General features: G+C 42.9%; 1 protein-coding gene across 5 annotated transcripts in view; it reads left to right on the forward strand.

The window, feature by feature from the left end:
- Positions 1-22,996, forward strand: part of SARDH (sarcosine dehydrogenase) — a 1,294,294-nt gene that overhangs the window by 279,540 nt on the left and 991,758 nt on the right. For all 5 annotated transcript variants that reach the window (XM_069609627.1, XM_069609628.1, XM_069609625.1 and 2 more), the window contains exon 8: positions 19,911-20,040. In XM_069609627.1, coding sequence (XP_069465728.1) covers positions 19,911-20,040 — 130 coding nt within the window. The remainder of the gene's footprint in view (positions 1-19,910; positions 20,041-22,996) is intronic.

The following is a 22,996-nucleotide window of genomic DNA, read 5'->3' on the forward strand; positions in this document are numbered from 1 at the left end:
ACTTGTGCCAGCCAGCCAGTGGCTACGCAGCTCCCTTCTAAGGTTCTAGCTGAAAAGAGGTTTGGATCGCTCTAAAGAAGAACAGAATATCATTCTCAACTGCAAGGCATATTTCTCTTCGATTTAGTAAGGAATAAACACCATTTGAAGGCCAGGCGCCAGCTAATTAAAAGCTTAAAATTGCATGAAGAATAGCTCGACTTAGTCCGTAGAGAAGAAGGAGAGTAACGACACCCATTTAATGGGAGCTTATTTAATGGTAATAGTTGAGCAGAATAATTCAAAATGTGGTTTCCTCACATGTGACTTGCAATTAAAGAACAGTGTCCATTCATAAGTGCCACACACAGATCTACACCTGTCTCAACTCCCCAAATGTTCTCAGAATAGAGATGCCGGACAAGACTAAGCTCAAAACTACACATCCTGGCTTGTGGCCTAGAAAATTAGGAATGATGTCTTAGTCAATGGAAAAGCAGCTCTTAGATGTTCCTCCCTCAGCACTGTTTTTGCTCATGTGCTTATGTCCTGTCAAGTATCGAAGCTTAGTGAGGCCAATGCCAACCAATCATCGCTCTTCAATAATGCTGTCTTGCAACTGTTGCAGGAGCCAATACATTATTACAATGACGTCGTCCTTATGTAAGGAAGGCATGGTATCAACAGTAGACACAGAACCAATAGATGCAAGTTTCGAAAACCTTTATTTTGTAGTTTAGTGGGTTGGTGTAATTTCTAACTGGCCATTACTCTAAAATGAGAGCAGTCTCGACTATTAAATAAACAAGTCCAAGTCAGTATAGTCAAAATAAAAAGGCCTATACTAAGAATACCTAACCTTGCTCTCCTTCTCAAATGACAAAGGTGTACAGGGAATACAAAAAGGGAAAATAGTGTCTTAAAAAGAATGTCAGAATGGCTTGGGTAACAACTGCCTCCGCACGTTCAGAAGCACAGCATCTCAAGAGCTTCTTAAAAAGGATAGGTGGATGGCACATTTCTATCAGTCTTGCACACCCTGGCTTGCTGGTACAACAGGCTTGGGTTTCAAGCTTTTGACAGTCTAATCAATTCTTTAGGCAGTGTCCGCCTTACCACAAATACAGTTCTGCTCCTGGCTTTCACTTCGCCTGTATTCAACACAGGTTTCCCTCCGCTGGGCTCTAGCCTGCCTCTTTTCATATTCCACTCTTCACTTGGAGTTCAGCACAGGCTCCAGCCTGTCTTTCTCTTTGTGGGGGTTCCCTACCACACATTCTATCCTAATACCTTTTTACTGTCGTAGACTTTCGAAACTGCAAGGATTTTACATAGAACTCTGCATGACCACTTGAACCTCTTTTTAAACAATTTGAGAATCAACAATCTTCACAACACCAATGCTTTTTGGTACTTTTAGTTTTACTTTTGCCCTCTTGGCATCTTTCAACATTCATGTCTTTACTTTTGCCCTTTTGGTGATTTGTAATGTTTAAATAGATTGCTTTTCACTCAACTCTCATTCAGGATCGCGGTTACATTTTTCATTTCCTACTTTCTATTACTCATAACATTTCAGAGACTTTTGAATGTGCGACTCCGTTTCACAGGACCAATCTGTTACTTTGTATATACTTTTCTCAGCATTCAATCATTGTTCTCTTCATTACACGTTTTATCGGCACACATGCAACCTTCAACTCTTGTTAGATGCCTCTTTTGCTCTTGACACAAACCAGACTTTGCCTTCGATAACTCACTGGTCATGTTAATTGGATTTCTATCTTCAATGCTTTTCTCGTAGCAGTCAATGCATTACCAATGCCTCCTCTACTCCTCCCCAACTCCCTCGTTCACCTGGGAGGGTAGCGAGCCGCCTGGAAGCACTTTGAAAGTTTCCCTTTTCCGCTCACTCATTTTCGGTCATGGAACGCTTGCTTACGGCTTCCTGAAAGGATGGAATTCTTGCCTGGCTCTATTCTCCACAGCAGCCGATCAGCCCCCTGGTCTAACAACTTCCATAGCCTGGTTTGTATTTTCCCTGAAAAATCTGTTCCTTTTCACATCACGCCTCGCTCAGTGTACCTGTGCATACCACCTTTTATCCTGACGGGGAATGTTAACAAGTGGCAGGTATATGTAATTCATATTACATGCCAAACTCTGCCTGATCTCATTAGAGGGACAGAGCCATTGCAAGTCAGCAGAGGTAATATTTTTGGACTTATTCCACATCTTCCTCAGCTCAGTAGTCTGGCCCATGTGAAGTGAGGAGGAATTATGGGAGTTTTAGTTTCACAGAAAATAAGCAGGGGTAGGGGTTGGATGGGTTAAGGAAAAAGGGATACCATGTCTCGCCATCAGGTGCTTCACCCCCAACTCCCTGAGGAACCTCTACCCAGGTGATCCTCCCTCACTTGTCCACCCCCAGGGTTGGGGATCGAAAAGCAATGGCATTTCACTGGGCACCTGAGTACGGGATCCCCAGGGACCAGGCTGTGAAACACCCTCTGGTTTTTCACACTTACCTTATCAATTTAGGGGTATTCCGAGATGGGGCCACAAAATAACTGTATCCAATGAAAACACTGACCATTATATATTCCAGATGTAGATAATTCCCTTAACCAATCCCATCTTCCCCAAGGTTTTTGTAAATGTAACTTCAAGTATGACGTATTCTTCATTTATAATAAAGTTGTTGTGTGATGTAAAGTCTTTTGACAACATGGAGACTTCTGGCGTTTATTGCTTCCCGGTTTTTTTGTGGTCTATAAATAAAACCGGCCTTTGTCAATTAACTTCTGTTATTGGGAGCAGGATTCCTCAGCCTGCCTGTTCCATGTGGGATTGGGTGTGTTTCCAATCTGGGTGATTTACTTTTGTTTCTCATGAATGGTTTCCAACTAGTTAAGTGGAATCTGTGGTGAGCATATGGCCTTTGGGTATCGTGCATACAATGGATGAGGATGCCGAATAACTGACGCCAAATAATTGAACCAACTCAGGAAGATGGCAAAGGTGCTGTTTTATTAACAATTATCTAAAACGGGGAGTTACAACAGACGTTCGCTCAAGCTCTCAGTGCATTTCTCATAAATATCCTTATATGCAAAAAATATGTCGGACGTGACTTCATACTACGTGGAAAATAAGAAAAACCGACAAGTAATTGATACGTTAAAGGGAATATCTAAGTATACTTTCTAGAAGGGCTGGGATTGTGATTGGCTATCTACTATCAGGTGGAAACTTAAGCCTACCTCTAAAACCTGTCCTCTTCAACACTATTTGCACACAGTAGATCATTGGCTCTCAAACTAGAAGGCCCTTCGTTATGCAGCCCTCTATAATTGGTTGGCACACTTGTGCCATGTCTGGAACATTTGGTTCACTTCGCAGCACGTAAGCTCAGACCCAGGTGCCAGAAGGTGGACTTGACCTCACCCACCCAATTAGCCCATATATTGTCACCCATGCCTTCTACCATATGAAGATTGTCTTTGAACTTGGCCTTGCAAAGTATTCTTGTATCTGGGAGTATATGGAAGTGCAAGCACTCACTATCGTTGTTCTACGACTCCATGCTCAACTCTATTTCCATCCTTGGCTCACGTGACGTGAGACCACGATTTGGTCTATGTTGCAGCATTTAAATGTCTTAAATAAATGAAACTTGGTATGCTTGGTGTTCTTTCATTGCACCTTAACAAGGGATGATTTGGTGTCACATGTTCACCGCCTTCAAGAATAGATAACCGACCATGGCTGCTTCATGTTTGGTACCAGGCCACACAGCCTCGCCATTCGTTTCCACAATCTCAGCTTATTCTTGCTGCAACACAGTTCTCGTCTTTACTCTGGGTCCTGGCTTACTAAAATCATGACACTGATGTTCAGTTTCTATACAATGGCGAATTCACCCGCAGTCTATTCACTACATATAGCCAGCGTCTAGGATTACTTAATCTACTTGCATTACAGCATCTGTACAGTTATTGAATAGCTTGCATTTTCTGCAGTGCTTTTCACAAGTGCAATGCGCCTTTTTGCATATGAAAGATTACTTAATTCTTAACTTCGTCATGATTTGCTGTAAAACCCATGCATTTTCTGCAGCCCATATTCTCAGTGCGTCACACTCATCTCTTGTGATGTCACAGGCTTCTCTTTCACTCTTTTCATATTATTTGTTTATATATTTGTAAAGCGCACCTGGTACAGAGGGCTTACCGGCGCTAACTCATATACATTGAACTGAACACGACAGACCTGTTGGAGGGGCACGGCCCCCCAGAGGCAGAGGAATCATCTGGTATGGTGGAACTTAAGAAAAGAGCAGGGTCTTGAGCTTTTTCTTGAAGACCTCGGTCGAGGATATGGTTGTTGGCGTGGGCATTAAGGCATTCCATGCCAAGGAGCCACTATGCCAACGGCACTGTTCCATTGCTTGTTCGTATTACACCGAATGGTGTTGAGAAGGTTGGTATTGTCTGATTTTAGGGACCTGGTGTTGTGTTTTTATTACAATTTCTTCAGGGACTTCCTCTCTGTCGTCTCTTCAGGGGTACATTTGATAGGGTTTTCTCAGAGGATGCCTTCTTTCAAACACTCACTGCGGAATTGGCACAACTGCTGGTTTTAAGCATAGCACAATCTCAGGCTTCCAATGTAAAGGAGGTTGGGGGATGAGATTTCTGGCAGAGGCATGTAAATGCCTCTCTACAGTGGTATAGGTGTGTGCATACGAATGTGTAGATCGGTGTACATGCAAATATACAGACAAGGCACAGCATATGCACTGAAGGCACAATCTCACCTTAGCGGCACTTCAGTTGTGCCATACATACCTGCTCTAACAAGTTCTTTAAAGTTTAATCGTAATGTAGATCCTATCATACGTCATGTCATGGGCGCCTCTGCTACACCTGCCATTGAAAATGTGCAAATGAATGCATCCATTTTCAGGTTTATGGAACCAATTCATGCGATCTTGTTAATTTCTGTAGAGTAGTCCTTTTTGCGTGGTAAGTGGTCACTTGTTTGCCTTCTAGGCTACTGACCAAGGTATCCACCCACCTGTACTATTAAACATTGCCTCCTATGTTCCTAAGGTGAATGTGCTTTCTCTTTAAAACAATACCACTTCATTCTTAAAGTATCACTTTTCCTTCACGACCTGGCCTTATTCCCCATCTCCCCATTATACTTCCATATATCATCCACTGCACTTCTGCCTGTATATCCCAGACTCCCTCTTTCTGTCTAGTGTACCTATGTTAATCTGCACTCCTGTTGTGGTGTTGTAGAATTAGCATGTGCAGTGCATCAGTAAATTATTACGTTGGGCCAAGAAAGTATTTTAAATATCACCTTTTTATCGGGTAACGTTACATGTACCTGTCTATGGCCACAGGTACTCAAATCTATGAAAGGTGTCCTCATTACTAGGTTTGTTTTCACAGTGGTGGTTTGTGGGGTTCTCCCCATGGGCCTACAGCATCTGATCACAGCATTTGACAAATATGCTTTGGCAAATGATCTGGTTATCAACCTAAAGAAGACTTTTGTTGTGTCATGTAATGACTTGAAAAGGAAGACGGCCAGATTTGGGTGGGCATTAGACTCACAGACCCTCCAAGCAGTGAATGAAATGAAATACCTAGGATTCATTATAAGGTCTAGTCCTTCATTCAAAAAATCGGAGATGGACGTAGAGGGAACAGTAATTCAATTAATCTGCCAAATGAAAGATACTACATTCATGATGCAGATTTATTTTGCTTCCCCTCATTAAATTCTATAAAGGCAAAGTAATCCCGGTAGTGATGTATGGTATTGAAATTGACAGCATGGCTGCAAAGATAAATTGGGTCCGAATTGAAGGCCAAATTTGGAAAAGAGTATTACATCTACTTATGTCACTTCAGAAAAGAAGGGGTTAGGTGCCTTCTTTTTTGTTAGAGGGGCTTGACTCAAAAAGGCGCTAATTACAGGGAGAAAGGGAGAGTCATAAGCTGCCCCTATTTCACCGTGTTGACTGCGGTAGGTTTTCAAAAGGCAGGAAGCTAGTTTGTAAATGCTAGCTATCGAAGGTCACAAAAGAATATATATAGGGATGAAAAGAAAATTTGGTTTATTCAGACATACATATAGAATATAGAGTTCATAGTAAAGAAAACAGTTTGAATTGAATGATCACATGCAAGCTTTGGCTTGTAACAAAAAAACACACAAAATGGAAATAGTTATAAAAACAAAACTGTTATATCACAGTTTGGTAGGTGAGGGTTAGTAACATATAATGTGGATTTCAAATACTACAATCCGATTGGTAGTATGTCATTGTGGTCGACACATTATTATAGGTGTTTCTGGTTCGGGGGTTATTCAACCTTCACTGAGTAGATGATGTTCACAGATGAAGGGTCCGGACTTTCATCAGGACGTTGTTGGGAACGCCTAATTGGAGGGAGGGAGAGGAGAGTATGTCCAGAGGAAAAAGTGTGACCACACAGAGGGATCCGTATGAAAAGAGTGCTGCACTATAGGAAACCTACCTATGTTCAGTCAACGGTTGAACTGAATTCGGGGAGACAATTAGATTGGTCTGGTGTCCATGGAGGTAATCTACAATAGGAAAAAGGTGGCAATGAATGCGCCTGGATGTTATGAAGGATCATACAGAATGGATCAAATAACGAAAGTATAGCATACCTTAGTTGATGGTATGCGATTCAATTTAGAAATGTTTTTTGGAAAGTTTTTCTAATTGTTTTTTCACATGGGTACGATTTCCGTGTACTTGGAGGCTTTTTCAGGTTAGAAACATAGCCTATGCCGCTGTGTAGGAAGAAAAGGGATAGAGTTTACTGGTTGAATTAGTGTTTATATCTGGTGCTTAAAAATGATAAGGAGAACCACGGATGGTTGAGCTAAGTGTTGACCGCATGCAAAGGTGTCTGTTTGTGTGTTTTTTTGTTACAAGCCAAACGAGCCAAAGCTTGCATGTGATCATTCAATTCAAACTGTTTTCTTTACTATGAACTCTATATTCTATATGTATGTCTGAATAAACCAAATTTTCTTTATATATATATATATATATATATATATATATATATATATATATATATATATATATATATTCTTTTTTTTTTTACCCTTCGATAGCTAGCATTTACAAACTAGCTTCCTGCCTTTTGAAAACCTACCGCAGTCAACACGGTGAAATAGGGGCAGCTTATGACTCTCCCTTTCTCCCTGTAATTAACGCCTTTTTGAGTCAAGCCCCTCTTTAACAAAAAAGAAGGCACCTAGCCCCCTATTTTCTATAGTCTCTAGGACAACCCTTTGGTTGTTGGGCTTCATTAATTGTCTATCCAGTAAATGGAAAATGTCAATATCGTTAGTTTCACTGATCTATGTAAAAAGAACTCCTAGAAACGCCCTCACTGCTGGGCAACAAATCACTGGTTGTCATACCAGTCCAGAATCCCTCAAATAATGACCTTGATACTCTGTTTGCAAAAAAAAAGAAACTCATAAGAACTGAGTCCCACAGGCATCTAATGCTCGAATACCTTAAAGCAGGCGTGATCCCAGAAGGTCTTCAGGTCAAGAATATTCCAAGAGTTTTTCTCGATCACCCCCGGTTCATGACAAAATTCAGTGGAGTGGGCAATAAATGCTCCCGTGATTGGATAATTCTAGTCATAGAAACCGCCTAGGAAGAAACCAAAAGCCAAAAAGAAGCACTCAAAACCCTTGAAGAAAAAATCAAAACAGAAAACATAATCCCAGACATAAAAATACAACTTGAAAGAACCGAAGAAGAAATCAAATTTGAAAAATTCACCATCGATGAGAAACTCTGGAAGCTACAAAACGACGTTAAGAATTACAAAGAAGAAAGAACATACCCATACCTAGTACCTGGTTTCTATAATCAGATAAACCAAAACACTCAACAAAACATACGTAACCCACGTCGACCTCAGAAACAATTCGTAACTTTTTCCAATAGCTCCAACAGTAGTGGTTCCAATAGCGACTCCAGTTCCGCAACATCTGCACCCTCAAGTTCAAATCAACAGCACCCTTTTCAAGGACGGGGACAACAAGGCCTACCAAGACTACATCATCAACACCCCATGCGAACACGGCAATGGATGCCCCCAGGGAACCAATCATGATAATACCCATCTTCAATCTCAGCGACCACATCCTAACCCACGAAGAAACCAACGTTCTAAGTAAAGGATTAAGCTTCGTCCCCACCACACCCCCCAACAGATTCCAAACAGAAGTCGAAGTCCGCAAATTCTTCCGTACTATCAGACTTAAATATTTCTTCCTCAACAAACCAGAAAAAGACCCTCCAAAATCCACTGGCTTGAGACCGCCTTCGACTTTCACTCCACTATCTCACATGGTCTGCCCAGAGATTCTGGCTTTGGAAAACCATATCCTTCTAGAAACCAACAAACTCTTCGAAAATAACATCAGATACCCCGACAATCTCAATAAAAACAAATGCACAGCCCTTAAAAACCTCAAATAATCTCACCTTTTTCATTAAACCAGTTGACAAAGGCGGAGGTATCGTCCTATGTGCCAAAACTTTATACAACACAGAAGTCCTGAAACATCTCAATAATATCAAATTCTATCGCCAGATACCGGTTGATCCCACCACCAGACTCCTCAACGAAATACAAAGTCTCATGTGCCATGCACTCCAAGAAGGCTGGATAGACTACAATGAAAAACTATTCCAGATAAACCGTCCTCCAATACTACCTGCATTTTATCTACTACCAAAGATCCACAAAGACGCAAATAATCCACCAGGTCGCCCTATAGTAGCAGGTATAGGATCGCTCCTAGAACCGCTGTCAATTTATATTGACTACTTTCTATGGCCATTCATTAAACAAATGAGGTCCTACGTGCAAGATATTACCTCGACCATCAAAAAACTTGACACCCTAACCACCAATGAAGAAGAATTATTAGTGACCTTGGACGTCGAGTCGCTATATACTAGCATTCCTCAACGCGAATCTATCGATGTGTTAGCCACATACCTTGACAAAAGAACCAACATGGAACCACCTACGGCTTTCATTCTTGAATGCATTTGCATTGCTTTAATCGAAAACTACTTCATTTACGAAACATCTTTCTACCAACAATGTCACGGGACCTCAATGGGAGCAACTTTCGCACCAGACGTAGCCAACCTGTTCATGGACTCTTTTGAAAACAAATGCATCTATGACATCAACAACCCTTTCAAAGAAAAAATAAGCTTCTGGATCAGGTACATCAATTATATTTTTATGACATGGAAAGGAAATAATAACAACCTAAAGTTTTTTCACATGGCTCAAGAATCAAGATCCCTACATCAAGTTCACAATTCAGGCAGATAAACACTCCATTCCATTTCTAGACCTCACAGTCTACAAAACTACCACCAACACCCTAGCAACAACCCTCTACAGGAAACCAACAGCCAAAAATACACTTCTGGAATTTAAGAGCTTCCACCCTCCTAGTCTCAAAGAAAACCTCCCATTTGGCCAATTTCTGCGCCTATGGCGTAATTGTACAAACCGAGAAGACTTTGAATCAACTAGCAGAGAACTTAACACAAGACTTAAAGAAAGAGGCTACTCCGATCATACGATCCGTCAAGCCAAAAAACGAGCAAAAAACAGAAGCAGAGAATCATGCCTTGAACTTGCCCCACGAGAGCCTTGCAAGGACAAAATCACCTGTTACCACCTTTTCACCACCCAGCAATCAAATAAAGAAAACCATACTTAAACATTGGAACATTCGCCAAACAGATTCATTTAAACCTACCAAACCCCATTTTGCTTTCAAACGGAGCAGAAATCTCAAAGATTGTTTGGTAAACACCTATACAGAACCCACCAAGCTAAAAGAACTCTCCCTGTGGAATCTACCTGCCGTCAAAGGACATTTCAAATGCAGCTCATGCTCAGTTTGTTCTCTGACAAAAAACATGAAATCCATTGATCTAAACAGAAAAAATTGGAATTTTGAGTCCTTCACCCGCTGTAAAAGCAAATGGACAGTATACGCAATTCAATGCCCTGCAATTTGCTATACATCGGCAAATGTAAGGGAGAAGTCTGACAACACATTTGTGAGCATCGCTCATGCATCAAAAAGGCTGTTCCAGACAAACCAATGGTGGCACACTTCCAAGAGAAACACCACAACCACAATGACATTTTCTGGTTTGTTCTAAAAATAGCCAGAAACCCATTCAGAGGTGGAGCTAGAGACCTCTCACTCCGAAAGCTAGAGCAGAAATGGATTTTCCGCCTTGATTCTGTCAAACAGGGCCTTAATATAGCCATTGAATGGAATCTATTCTTTAAGTAAATCCCTATCTCTAGCGCTACATGTCATGTCTCTTACAACCTTCCTTGGGAAGTTTTTTCAACCTCCTGCCACCTGTCTGAATACCCTCACTACAGAATATGAGAAATTATGAGTCATGAATGAACCTGTTTTTTGAACCTTTCAAACTGAAATGCTTTAATCATGCACCTTGAACAAAGATTTTCTCTTGCCTTCTTTTTCTGCATGACGAAACTTAAGCCTGTTTATGTAACATATACCATTCTCTCAAATGTTTGTTTAAACCAGAATAATCTGTCGAAAATAACTATTCATGTTTTTTTGCTCCTAAAGAATGTCCATGTCATTCAGTTAGACTCGCTTCAATACATGAAGTCTACCATGTTTTGCCATCACGGCTGTCATTTGCTTTCTACTCTAACAACTATTAGTGTCCCTATCCTCGCACATGCGTGCTAATCAATCAATGTCGCATGCGTGCCCCCTTTTTCCAAACACAGCGTCCACAGCAATGCCGCCATTACGCATGCGCCACATCAGCCGTAATTGTATTTACACTACGTGCCGCTCCCAAAAGTAATCATTTGGTTTCCGGACTTGCAAGGCAGACGCTTATCCGCCTCGTGCTCCTTTTTCAGATAAGAAATCGAGCCCGCCATGACCCGTCAATCACTTTGTTATAGTTAATCCCTAGACCATCTATCGCTAATACAGAACCATACCGTGGTTATTTCATTTAAACTAAAATCTACCCTTAGTGTTTGGCACACCTTAGCCCAAACGACCGCCGCACCGCGAGCACATAACTAATCGGATGGCAGGTTCTAGCCCTAACTACTACCACAATAACGCACAACCAACAATAGACAGTACAGACGGGGTTTATTTCTTACGCTTTACAGGACATTTTCAGGTTCTGCACCATTAAAATCTGGTCTTGTATTGACAATGGCCAAGCAAATCCTATTTTAATACTATATCACCCCTTTTTCAGCCCACTCAGGCACCCAGCAATTCACTGCCTTAATAATCGCCATAGACACCTTGCATGCGGTCAACACTTAGCTCAACCATCCGTGGTTCTCCTTATCATTTTTAAGCACCAGATATAAACGCTAATTCAACCAGTTAACTCTATCCTTTTTCTTCCTACACAGCGGCATAGGCTATGTTTCTAACCTGAAAAAGCCTCCAAGTACACGGAAATTGTACCCATGTGAAAAAACAATTTGAAAAACTTTCCAAAAAACATTTCTAAATTGTATCGCATACCATCAACTAAGGTATGCTATACTTTCGCTATTTGATCCATTCTGTATGATCCTTCATACCATCCAGGCGCATTCATTGCCACCTTTTTCCTATTGTAGATTACCTCCACGGACACCAGACCAATCTAATTGTCTCCCCGAATTCAGTTCAACCGTTGACAGAACATAGGTAGGTTTCCTATAGTGCAGCACTCTTTTCATAAGGATCCCTCCGTGTGGTCACACTTTTTTTCCTCTTGACATCCTCTCCTCGCCTCCCAATAGGCGTTCCCAACAACCTCCTGATGAAAGTTCGGACCCTTCATCTGTGAACATTATCTACTCAGTGAAGGTTGAATAACCCCCGAACCAGAAACACCTATAATAATGTGTCGACCACAATGACATACTAACAATCTGATTGTAGTATTTGAAATCCACATTATGTTACTAACCCTCACCTACCAAACTGTGATGTAACAACAGTTTTGTTTTTATAACTATTTCCATTTTGTGTGTTTTTGTTACAAGCCAAACAAGCCAAAGCTTGCATGTGATTCAATTCAAACTTAGTTTTCTTTACTATGAACTCTATATTCTATATGTATGTCTGAATAAGCCAAATTTTCTTTTCATCCCTAGCAGAAAGGGAGGAAAAAACGAATCGCACTCCCGCAGGCACAAAAAAACAAATGCCAGGTTCAGAAAGAAGTCGGAAGAAACACCGCAGACATAGTGTAACAATTACTAATGTCTTTTAATGTTAATACAAAAATAACAAAACCAAATGCATTGTGCAATAACCAAATGCACAGCACAAAGCAGCACACAGAAGACAGAACAGCAGGACGCCTAAGTTAAGCAGCCTGCAAACAACGCGTTTCGCGCTATACTGAGCGCTTGATCACGTGAGGGGGAGAGGGTAGGACAGTGATAAATACACCACCAACAGTCCCTCAACTATGTCGATGGTAACAACTGCTACCAACACGAGGGAACAGGGGCGGCCATGTTGGAAGGGAGTGTGTACACATGCTGAAACAGAAGAATGAGAGCACAGTGCTTTTGCAAACGTTTCTGTCAGTGATCAGTAGAAGTAAAATAAAACTGACTAAGGTGTAAAATAAAGTGTGTAACACCACAGTCTCCAAATGGGGAAAAGGCCCTTATACATGTATCAATACCTATATGGGGACCTTGCTAGACATCAATGCACAGTGCATAAAATAGCAGTAGAATGATTGGATCACAACCAAAGAACAGTTCTCAGATATGAAGTTTTTCAAAAATGTTTCCATTTGCGATAGAGATTTTGTTAGATACCCTCTTAGGCATTTTCCAGATTCCAAGTGGTGGGGGGGAATCCTTGAGGTTTTCCTTTTGAACCTTTTTAATATGAGAGCATTGCAGAGAATTGGGAACAAAGGAAGTGTGTTGGAAGACTTGTGCAACCTGCGTGAGCTTGATTTACAACAAAGTGGGAAACATCTAATGTGTGGCCACAAAGGAGAAAAGGGTGAAAAGTTTCTTTCGTTTTGTACATAATGTTGACTGGTTGGACACAGGTGAATTTTGGAATAGACCGTCTGCCGTGTGGGGGATCATTTTTATCATTGGAAGTAATCAGAATGTTGACTGAACTTGAATCCATCATTTTTTAATAGTTGGGGGGGGGGGGTGGGGGCGCTACTGACCTCAATGAGTATGTGATGAACTTACTGATGAGGCAGTGGCACCTCTCCAGTTCAGGATGCATTGATTGCATATCCTCTTGTGTTGTCTTTAAATTGTCCATTTTACTCCGTTTCCCTTCTTTCTTTTCTTATGCATACTTCTATATGTATTTTTATACTTATTGTATTTTATGTAGCTATGTATTTTCTATTGCAAATTGTGAAAAGTCTCCTGGTTTAAACACAAATAAAAAATAAAAGTATTTGCTTCATGGTATTTCCTTACTCTTCTGGGACTGTGCATCTTACCTAAATTTGAAGCTAGTGTGCAAGACCTGGCATTTTACGGCTGCTTGTGTAGGCCCCCCATTCTCCAGTGCACTTGACAATCTGGAAAAGCTTGTGGGATGCTTTCTGAATCCTCTGAAGGTGAAGATGTTATTTAATGGGGAGTTTGCCACATTCTACACAGACTAAACACATGGCTAGGAGACAAAATAATAGCATGTATCTTACGTGGGGGAATCGACTGCTAGAGTACCATACTTGTAACATTGTCTTAAAACTAATGGAGCATATCCCCAGAGGTTGAAAATGCCCTCTGTTGAGACAGTTCAAGAACTTTGTGCTTACCAAATTTTATCATAATAATGAAATGTACTCCTGATGAACCAAAGTGTTTCTTCTCCCTTACTAGGCCCTTGACTCTGCCTAGAGAGCACTTAAGGCATTCAGTTGGGGAGGGAATGCATTCATGGAAGTTCTGACTTTCCCTGCCATACTCTGGGAACCAGGGGAGTGATTATGGGATACTCCCCACCCCTGCGCAGGCCCATCATCCACTGGCTCGAGGAGACACTGACCCCCTTGATTCACAACCATGGCAAATGCTAAGGCCAGGAGGGGGACCCAACATAACCTTCCACAATGAAGTTCTATCACAATCTACTGGGACGAGGAAGAGCAGTGCAGAGCAAGTGAGGCTACAAACCCAGTGAGTGCTTTAGTGGTTGCTCGCATACAACTGCGCCCGGGAAGTTTAAAACTCTGCTGAAGCAGGGAAGCAAAGTCTGCTGCTGGTGGGAGAGAGCTGATTCCCTCTGTTCAGGTGAAGAAACCAAAAGGCAATTACCAGCATGGTAGAGCCAGGCGACTCATCAACGAAGAAGGAAGAGTCTGCAAATGAAGGACACACTGTGGGAATGCCAGGAGCTGGTTGGAGACTCCTGGCCATTTTCTGATGACCGAGCAGTGTTTTATTTACCACAGTCTGTAAAAAAAATCAGACGTGTGAAGTGGAAGTTGCAAGAAACGAAACCACCAAGAAGAAGCAGTCGCGAGAAGGAAGCAGATGGAGACTTTTCTCTGGTTGACTGTTAGAGAAACTCAAGAATTTGAACTGTCAAAAGCTTGAAGCCCAAGCCTGACCTGTTTATTTTTTTCTTTATATATTCCCTTCACAGAGTTGTCATCTAAGAAGGAGGGCAAGGTTGGGTGTTTTAGTATAGGCTTTTGTATTTTTACTAGACTGACTTGGACTTGTTTATTCTGGTTTAATGGCAGAGACTACTCCCATTCTAGAGATTGGGGGCCAGTTATAAATTCTCCCAGCCTTACTAAAACATAAAATAAAGGTTTTTGAAACTTGCATCTATTGTCTGTGTCAGCGGTTGTTATCATGCCTTCCTCGCAGCAGTTAAACTCCTTTCTAGCAAAAGGATACACATTCTGTACATATAGGGGTAACCCAGACCAGATAATTTAACCAGAGGACAGCTTGACAAAAGAAGTAAGAACATGAGAAGTCCTGGCAGGTGTGTACACCAGGCAATCACAAGTATGTGAATACAAGAACCCATAGCTGGAGAATGTACCAGGCAATCCCAAGTGTCTGAAAGCAGGAAATCCTGGTGGAAGAATAGACAAGGCAGATAAACGTGTGCAATAAAGAGGTCCTGAGAAGAACCATCAGAACTGAAGAAAGGATTGTATTGATTGAAATGAAAGTCCTTGGAGGGGGAATATCGGGACTAGAAAATAGGGTTGTGAGTGAACCTGGAGACGAGAAGTAAAGGCCTGGCAGAAAAGCATACCATGTGTTTTGAAAATACAGTTACAAAGTCAAACAAGTTTGTACGTCAATTGCTGTGAACCTAGAAAGGCACAAAGAACTGTTGCATATTAAACTTCGGAGAGCAAAGAGGAATCTAGGGGACAGGAATCGCTCTCTGGAACAAGGACCTTTTTGCTGAAAGAACTAGTGTTGGAGCCACTTATTCTTCATTTATGAACACTTTTCTAAACCCCTCAAGGTTAAAGACATTTCCCGTTTCACCTTGGAGTTTAGTTTTAGTGTGAGGGTCAGACTAGAACTTTGGGAACAGGACATTATTGGCTTTGACATACTGACACAGATCCTTCGTTTTTGGTTTAGGCATTTTTATTTTTTTCTCCAATAAATGTCTTTCACCAAAAACATGGCTGGCTTGTGTCCGAGTTGCATTCCCGACTCTTGCACTCTCCTTTAGAGGTATTGGGAGTTTGGGATTCCCAGAATTAATCTGCTACATATTTATTTTCTCCAGAACTGGATTCTCTTGGTTGCTTGCTCCATGCAGGTCCCTTCGTGTTTTGCCTCTCCATCCATTGCCTGCTGTCTGTCTCCAGAGGGAACGATTGATGGTACTGCTGTTTGGCTTCTCTTCCCCCACAGGCTCTGCTTTTTGCTTTCACCTGGTGTTGCCTTATCTCTCGCTGCAGCTACGGCCGCTTCTCTCTGGCTTCACCTTGCCAGTTGTCTCTCACTTGGATGTCTTCTCCCCGTCTCCAGTGATGAGAACCCAGAGTATCTTTATTGGCATTTTCCATGGCATCCCCTCTTCTCATTATTTTCCTGGTTGATTTTGGCTCTCTCCCTCTTTGCTAGTGCCGACGTCCTCCATTTTGACTATGGGCAAGGACGTTTCCTTGCTCACTTGACTTTGTGGACTCTCCTGTCCATATCCACACTCTGCCCATCGCAAAGCAGTCTACAGGATCTCTTGAGCCCTGTCCTCTTTTCTCTGACAAGCAATTTCCTTCTGGCAATTGGCATCTTGCTTCTGGCAATTGGCCTCATTCATCCATGGTGCAATCTGCCATGCTCTGAAAGTTGAAAGTGTTTCCCTCTAGCAGATAGTAGTGAGGGCACACACGTAGATTAAATTAAATCTCTTTTCAGGTTATACATGTTGTATTCCAGCACTAAATGTGCAATGAAGTACAGCATGGGCCCTTATTCTGCATCAAGAAAATGAACACAAAACTCAAGACGAGAAGTGTTTTTTTTTTTTTTTTTTATTTCCCACTCGTGTTCGCAGCACAAAGGTGAACAAAATACTCCTCTTGGATGAATTAACTTTCTTGATGTTGCTTTTAGGGCACATGATGTACCTTATTGCAATTTATAACACATTTAGTGCTGCAGTATACAAATTGTAACCAGAGATTTTATTTGTTATGCATTTTTGTCCCCTCATTTCTATCTGCTAGAAGGAGGCCACTGTCATTCAAAGCGTACCAAATTCCACCTTGCTTCATATGGACCACTAGCTTTACTATGGGTATCGTACACCTCTCTCGCCCTCTTCTCTCCCCCCCCCCCCCGTTCTCCCTCAATACTCTATTTTTCTCTGTGGGTAAGGGTTGCATTGGCAGGTGTACCCTCTGTGGCGGTGTGGTCTAGTGCAGTCGTTCTCTCCCTGTGTCTATGCAGTCTCTCTCTCTCTCCTTTTAGTACATTGTGGCTCTATTCTCTTTGGCAGTGCAGTATGGTACATGCTCTCACATCCTCCCCTCACCCGCCTGTTCTCATCCAGCCTCCGCTTGCCCTCGTTTCACCCCCCTATCATCTGGCCGCGCATGCTCTCATTGAATCTGTCACCCTCGGTCTCACCCTACGTCTCTACTTGCATGTATCTCAATGAAACATTTCCTTGGTTCCTATAGAAGAGACTGATCCTTAGTCAAGCCTGAGCGTGACCCTTTGCAAGGTGGAAGGACGTTTGGAGAGTTCCACGTGCGTAGTTGGACAGCCTATGGATTTTGATGTGAGGATAAAATGGGCGAAACCTCCTTCACCGAATTGGGATTCACAGGCTTCCATCCTTGCTTCAGGAGAACATTTTTCCACTTTCAATGCAGATTTTTAGAGTTTAGACTGAAGGGCAGGGGCGTTGCTAGGGGGGGGACTAAGAGGGCTATAGCCCCTGATCTTTTGGTTGTAGCCCCGGATAGAATCTCAGGAGCTACAGCCAAAAGACTAGCTAGCCCCCAGTCCCAACAGTTCTGACATCAGCGTAGCCCCGGGTCTTTTCCCGACCTAGCAACTCCCCTGCTGAAAGGGGTAGTTGAATCTGCACAGACATCTTTAGAAAATTCTATATATAGGACATAAAGTAAAGAATTGTTATTAAATCAAATTCACATACGGCTATATAGAATTGCTCCCTTAACTGTTCAGTGATTTATAGTTAACTGTTGTCACTGTATGGGTCCTTATTCGAGAGCCAGCAGAAATACTTCCATGCATATATATGCTGTGATCAGCTCCTTACTTGCCCCGGAATGGCCTGATTTATTTATTAATATGCACAACAGGCATTGCAGGTAAATTGCCATTCAAAATGGTGAGATTTCCAAGACTGTAATAGGAACTCCTAGATTGTGTTTCAATCATCTTTGAACACATGCTTCTAATGCGATTCAATCTGTTGGGATGCATGTACAACATCGCAGTCAGGCAAAGAAGTTCAGGTCGAGAAAAACCTATTGGCGAGCAACATTGTGGGAGTAGAGTGAAGGGTCTGCTGTGGACAGCACATGCATTGTATTCGTTAGGTTTGACACTTATTAGATACTTACGTATAGCAACACAGGTATTCATGTTGTGGTTTGCAGAGGTCATAGAACAGAATTATAGGCCCAACGTTTAGTTGATGTAATAGCGCAGGATAGCGTGATGTGCGGGAATGTTAGGCCTAGAACTTGATGAATATAAGAGAATACAGGCCTTGGTGTGGAGCTGTGGCCCTGATAGTTCACATCTAAAAATGAATCCCTTAACCTGTTCCCCAGGAAAGAAGCCGAGGTCAGAGGCATCCATAGTACTCGGATAAGCACAAATGATATCCAGCTGCAGAACCTGGACGTGATGGGAACAGAATGTTACTTGTTAAAAGAGCAGGAAGGGATGTCCCCTTTTAAGGACAAATTCATGAGAAAAGGGCATGAGGCTCTATGATAACGGGTCAGGCAAAGATTTAGAACACTATTGCCGTCATCCCATATGAACTAAATGTAGACACATGATTTAAGCAAAGAAATCCTCAAAATTTCAACTTAAGAGCGATGCCCTGGCCACATCATTCCTGGGGTTCAGAGGAGATGAGGGGCGAGCTGTGCCTGGAACATCTTGTGATACGGGACAGGAGGAGCAGAGGCGATGCCAATAAATGAGTACAAGGTCTGGGTGCAGCTGGTGTGCGCCATGGCATCTGGGTTAATGAGGAAGCCTATTGTCTCATCAAAAGCAGGGTTGGCCTCAACAAGTTACTTTGATCAACTCTGGAACAGGAGGGTGCACATCATGTGATGGTCCCAAATTCACAAACCTATTGATAAGAACCCACCAATCCTATACCTGGGTTTGACAGTGACGATGTAGGAGACCACGTGTCTAGGGTAATGGGGGTAGTGTAGATGTGGGCAATCTGTCGAGGGACTGTAGGGGGCATTAGCATGATCTATAGGTGGTAGCCAAAGAGGGTGTTGGGATGATGCTGTACTCTGCCTAGTATTGTTAGTTTGCGGTTTCTCTTCTATAAAAGATGTCACATCTTTAGATAAGAGAATCTGTGTCCGTTTGGTTCTATGGGACCTTTGAGATCCTGTTTGCATGTACAAAAACCTTGTTTTTCCCTGCAAAGAGGTGCAGTGGTTATTCTGCTCGTTTGGATTGTTCTATTCATCTGTTTTGGGCTGCTATACTTTTCAATTCCTACATCCAGAAGAGGCTTTTTTTAGATGTCTAATCTTCAGGCACTGCCATTCTGAGTTTTTCTTATGCTTGAGTCTGTACCATGTTGCCCTTTCATCGCCACTTCATTGCGGATCTTGACCCACCCAGTTTTCTTTATCCACATGGGCATCTCCCCTTCCCCCATTGCTACTACACCACTCATTCTACTTTACCCACTCAACTCCTGTTTTGTTCTCTGCTCCCGCCTTCACTCCCTCAGTGTCAATACCTATATTCCACCCCTTCTGACCTCCTTCCTCCATTCCTACCCCTTCTGAAGACCCCCATACACCCCCCTCTCATTTCAGACCAGAAACCATCACCACTGAGGCACTGTGAAGAAACATGCTGCAAAGGCGAAGCAGTGACTGCCAGATTAGACTGGTTACTCTTTAGGTGCCTTCAAACTTTGGGTTTATGCCAGGGATAGAGGCTTATTTTGTAGAAGCCCATAAACTGAAGTGATGATGGGGGCACGGAATGCTCTGTTCTTCAGTGACTTTTCCTTGAATTTCTTTAATTTTTGTCCTTTTATTTCTCCACTTGCAGGTTTCAGATAAATTTGCATTTGGCTTGTTCAATCTGAACTGGGATGTCTTCATCCAGCACATTGAAGGAGCTATCAACAGGATACCGGTTCTAGAGGAAACTGGCATTAAGTCAACTGTGTGTGGACCAGGTGAGAAGACCTCTCCCTAATTGGTTTGGAACCACTTTGGAAAATGTTTTGGTGGGAGGCGGTTCTATTGCAGCTGCACTTTTTTTTAAAAAAATTTTATTTTATTTTTTTATGGGCTTCCCACTCCTCCTTGATGACATTAAGGTAATGGTTCTTTCATTTATAATTTGTGGAATTGTGAATGGATGTGTAAGCTATTCATTAAACGTTTTTCTGAGCTGTACTTAATAGTTTGATTTAATTCAGTCTTAATTAGACCTCAGCATCTTTGCAATTGATGCCCTTTCAATGAGTCTGCCTTCTGTTCTCTGGGAGGTTGCCATTAGTCCTGTGTATTGTGGAACTGTGCGAAGCAGCATGAGGTTTCATACAAATGCAATATGTCTCAAAGTATTGCCAGGTAAAGGGCACTCCATATTGGGACTACAACAGGGAAATTACCCACTTCTAAGTGAATGCTCACATCAGTATCTCATTTTCCCCCAGAAACACCCATAGCAAGCAGGAACACATAGTGGGGATCCACACTAAAGTGATTGAGATTGGCCTTTCCTGTCAGCCACCAATCCATTACCCAGATCTTGAAACAACCATGAGGTGGGTTTGGGGGAGGGGGCGAAAGAGAGACAACCAAACTGAATTAGGATCTCCATTCTGCTGCCAATTGAGGAACCAAACAAGTAAGGCTGAGAGAGCACACACGATTGTGCATGATCTGAACCACAAAACTAGGAAGAAAAGTGAATGGAGCAAGAAACCAGTTCATAAACAATTACTTGGATTAAGGGGGGGGGGGTAAATATTTCTCACAGGGTTCCACCCAATACATACAAAATAACATATTCCTGGGAAGACGGGGTATGATATATGATGTGGCATTCATAACGCGCCTGTACACAAATGTTTCTAGCTGCGTCAAGACAAGGAGGGGGAAACGAGGGAGGACAAAATGACGATCTGACTAGGCACTGTCATTCACATCGCACCCGTGTGGGGAAGAGGGAAGGAGTGGCGTGCCAGCGGGCAGGGGTAGGAGTAAGCGCAGTTAACGCACAAGTGCAGCCAGTGGGTGGCTCATAAGTGCAGAGAAGGAACTGTAGGGTTGCAGATACAGACCCTTAAGCGCTGGGGAGCCCGGAGGTAGTGCAAGGGCAACTGGACATGCAGGCGCCTGGGCCTGAGTTCAGAGGGTGACGAGGTGACCAGTGTGCAGAACATTCTGGTGCATCAGCAGGGGAGAGGAAGAGAGAAAGCAGAAGCACAAAAAAAGTCTTGGGTTGCTTCCGGAACAGGAGGTGGTTCTGCTCAAGTTTGAGGCATGGAGGCTTTTCCAGAGGGAGGCCCCAGCTAAGGAGATAGGTCTGCCCCAAACTCTCTGCTTGGAGAAGCAGCTGACCCTCAGAGATTTGGAGTGGATGAGCGGAGAGCTTGAGAAGGAAGATGTTTTGGAAAAGAAAGGTTGGAGGTAGAGCAATCCCAGACCCCAGAAAGCCTTTTGGACAATGCAGAGGATCTTGAAGCTGATCCTTGCAGCCACAGGGAGCCAATGAAGAGATTTCAGATCTGGAAATACGATCCCTGAGCTTGAGGCCAAGGACAAGTCTTGCAGTCTTGTTCTGTATAAGTTGTAAAGGTCCAAGAGTAGAGGCAGGAAAATCTAGAATGATTCTTTTGCAATAGTCCAGCCTAGGGAGGACCGGAGCTCTGGAGACAGTGAGCCTCTGGGGGAAAGTGAGAAAAGGAAGATTACCTCGGAGGAGATGCAGCTGATAGTTTGACTTCTTAGAGATGAGGAGCGAAGGAGAGCGTGGATTTGAAGATGACCCCAAGGTTCTTAGCCTCACAGGAAGGAGCAGGAAGAGGGCCCGGTGTGGGCGGCCAGAGAGAGAGAGTGGGAGGGAGCGGGCGTCCCAGAGGGGAGGATCTCAGTCTTACTGGCATTAAGGCAGATATCATTGGTGGCACACCATTCCTGAATTGTGGCCAGTCTGTCTGGTATGAGAGAAGAAGCAGAGGTGGCTGAGGCGAGCTGGAGTGTCATCCCTATAACATTGAAAATTAAAGCAGAATGTAGCAGTGCGGTGGGCAAGAGGTGCCAGGTAGTGGTTGAAGAGCCGGGGAGAGAGGTTAGACCCCTGGGGAACACCACAAGTAGAGATAGAAGAGAGACAACCCCAGTTGGACCTGAGGGGATCGGTCTATCAGAAAGGAGGTAAACCAGGCCAGGGCCTGATCAGTAATACCAAGGTTGTCAAGGAGATGATTGAGCAGGATGGCATGGTTCACCGTGTCAAAAGCAGAGAATAGATCAAGGAGAAGGACAGAAGGGAGATTAGATTCAAGATTGGTGAGCAAGCCTTCAGTGTTCAGCAGAGAGGTTTCTGTGCTTCTGGCAGCTCTGAAACTGGACTGGTGGTCATGGAGGCAACCAACAGAATCAGTATGTAGATTAAGCTGGGAGATGACCAGCTTTTCCAAGAGTTTGCCCAGGATAGAGATCAGGCGATAGTTTGCGGGAGCGGAAGGATCCGCCAAGGGCTTCTTTAGAAGGGTGTGCACAAGAGTGCTTAAGGGGTAACGTTCCAGTGGCACACTTGTACTGTGTGGTACAATCTTTGCAATGTCAAGCAGTACCTATTCTGCAACAACCAATCCACAAGGGGTGGCAGCTTTTACAATAAACCAGTAGCTTCTGCCAGATAGTTGAAGCCCCTTCTCGAATTGGCTCAAAGGCCAAACATTTTCCTAAAGATACCCCATTGAGTGCCAAAGTGAGGCATGTGAACTGGGCCATTCAGATGAAGCCCAGAGTGGATGAAGAGGAACAATACATTTCCCAACTCTGATGAAACCAGATGGGTCATAAAGAAGAGATTGAGCACTTCCCCTGTTTATGGGAGGCTTGGGTATTGTGCTCATATTATACTCTTAATGCTTTTCTCTTAATCTATATAAG

This window comes from Ambystoma mexicanum, chromosome 8 (genome assembly GCF_040938575.1).
Source record: "Ambystoma mexicanum isolate Mex_15411 chromosome 8, UKY_AmexF1_1, whole genome shotgun sequence".
NCBI lineage: Eukaryota > Metazoa > Chordata > Amphibia > Caudata > Ambystomatidae > Ambystoma > Ambystoma mexicanum.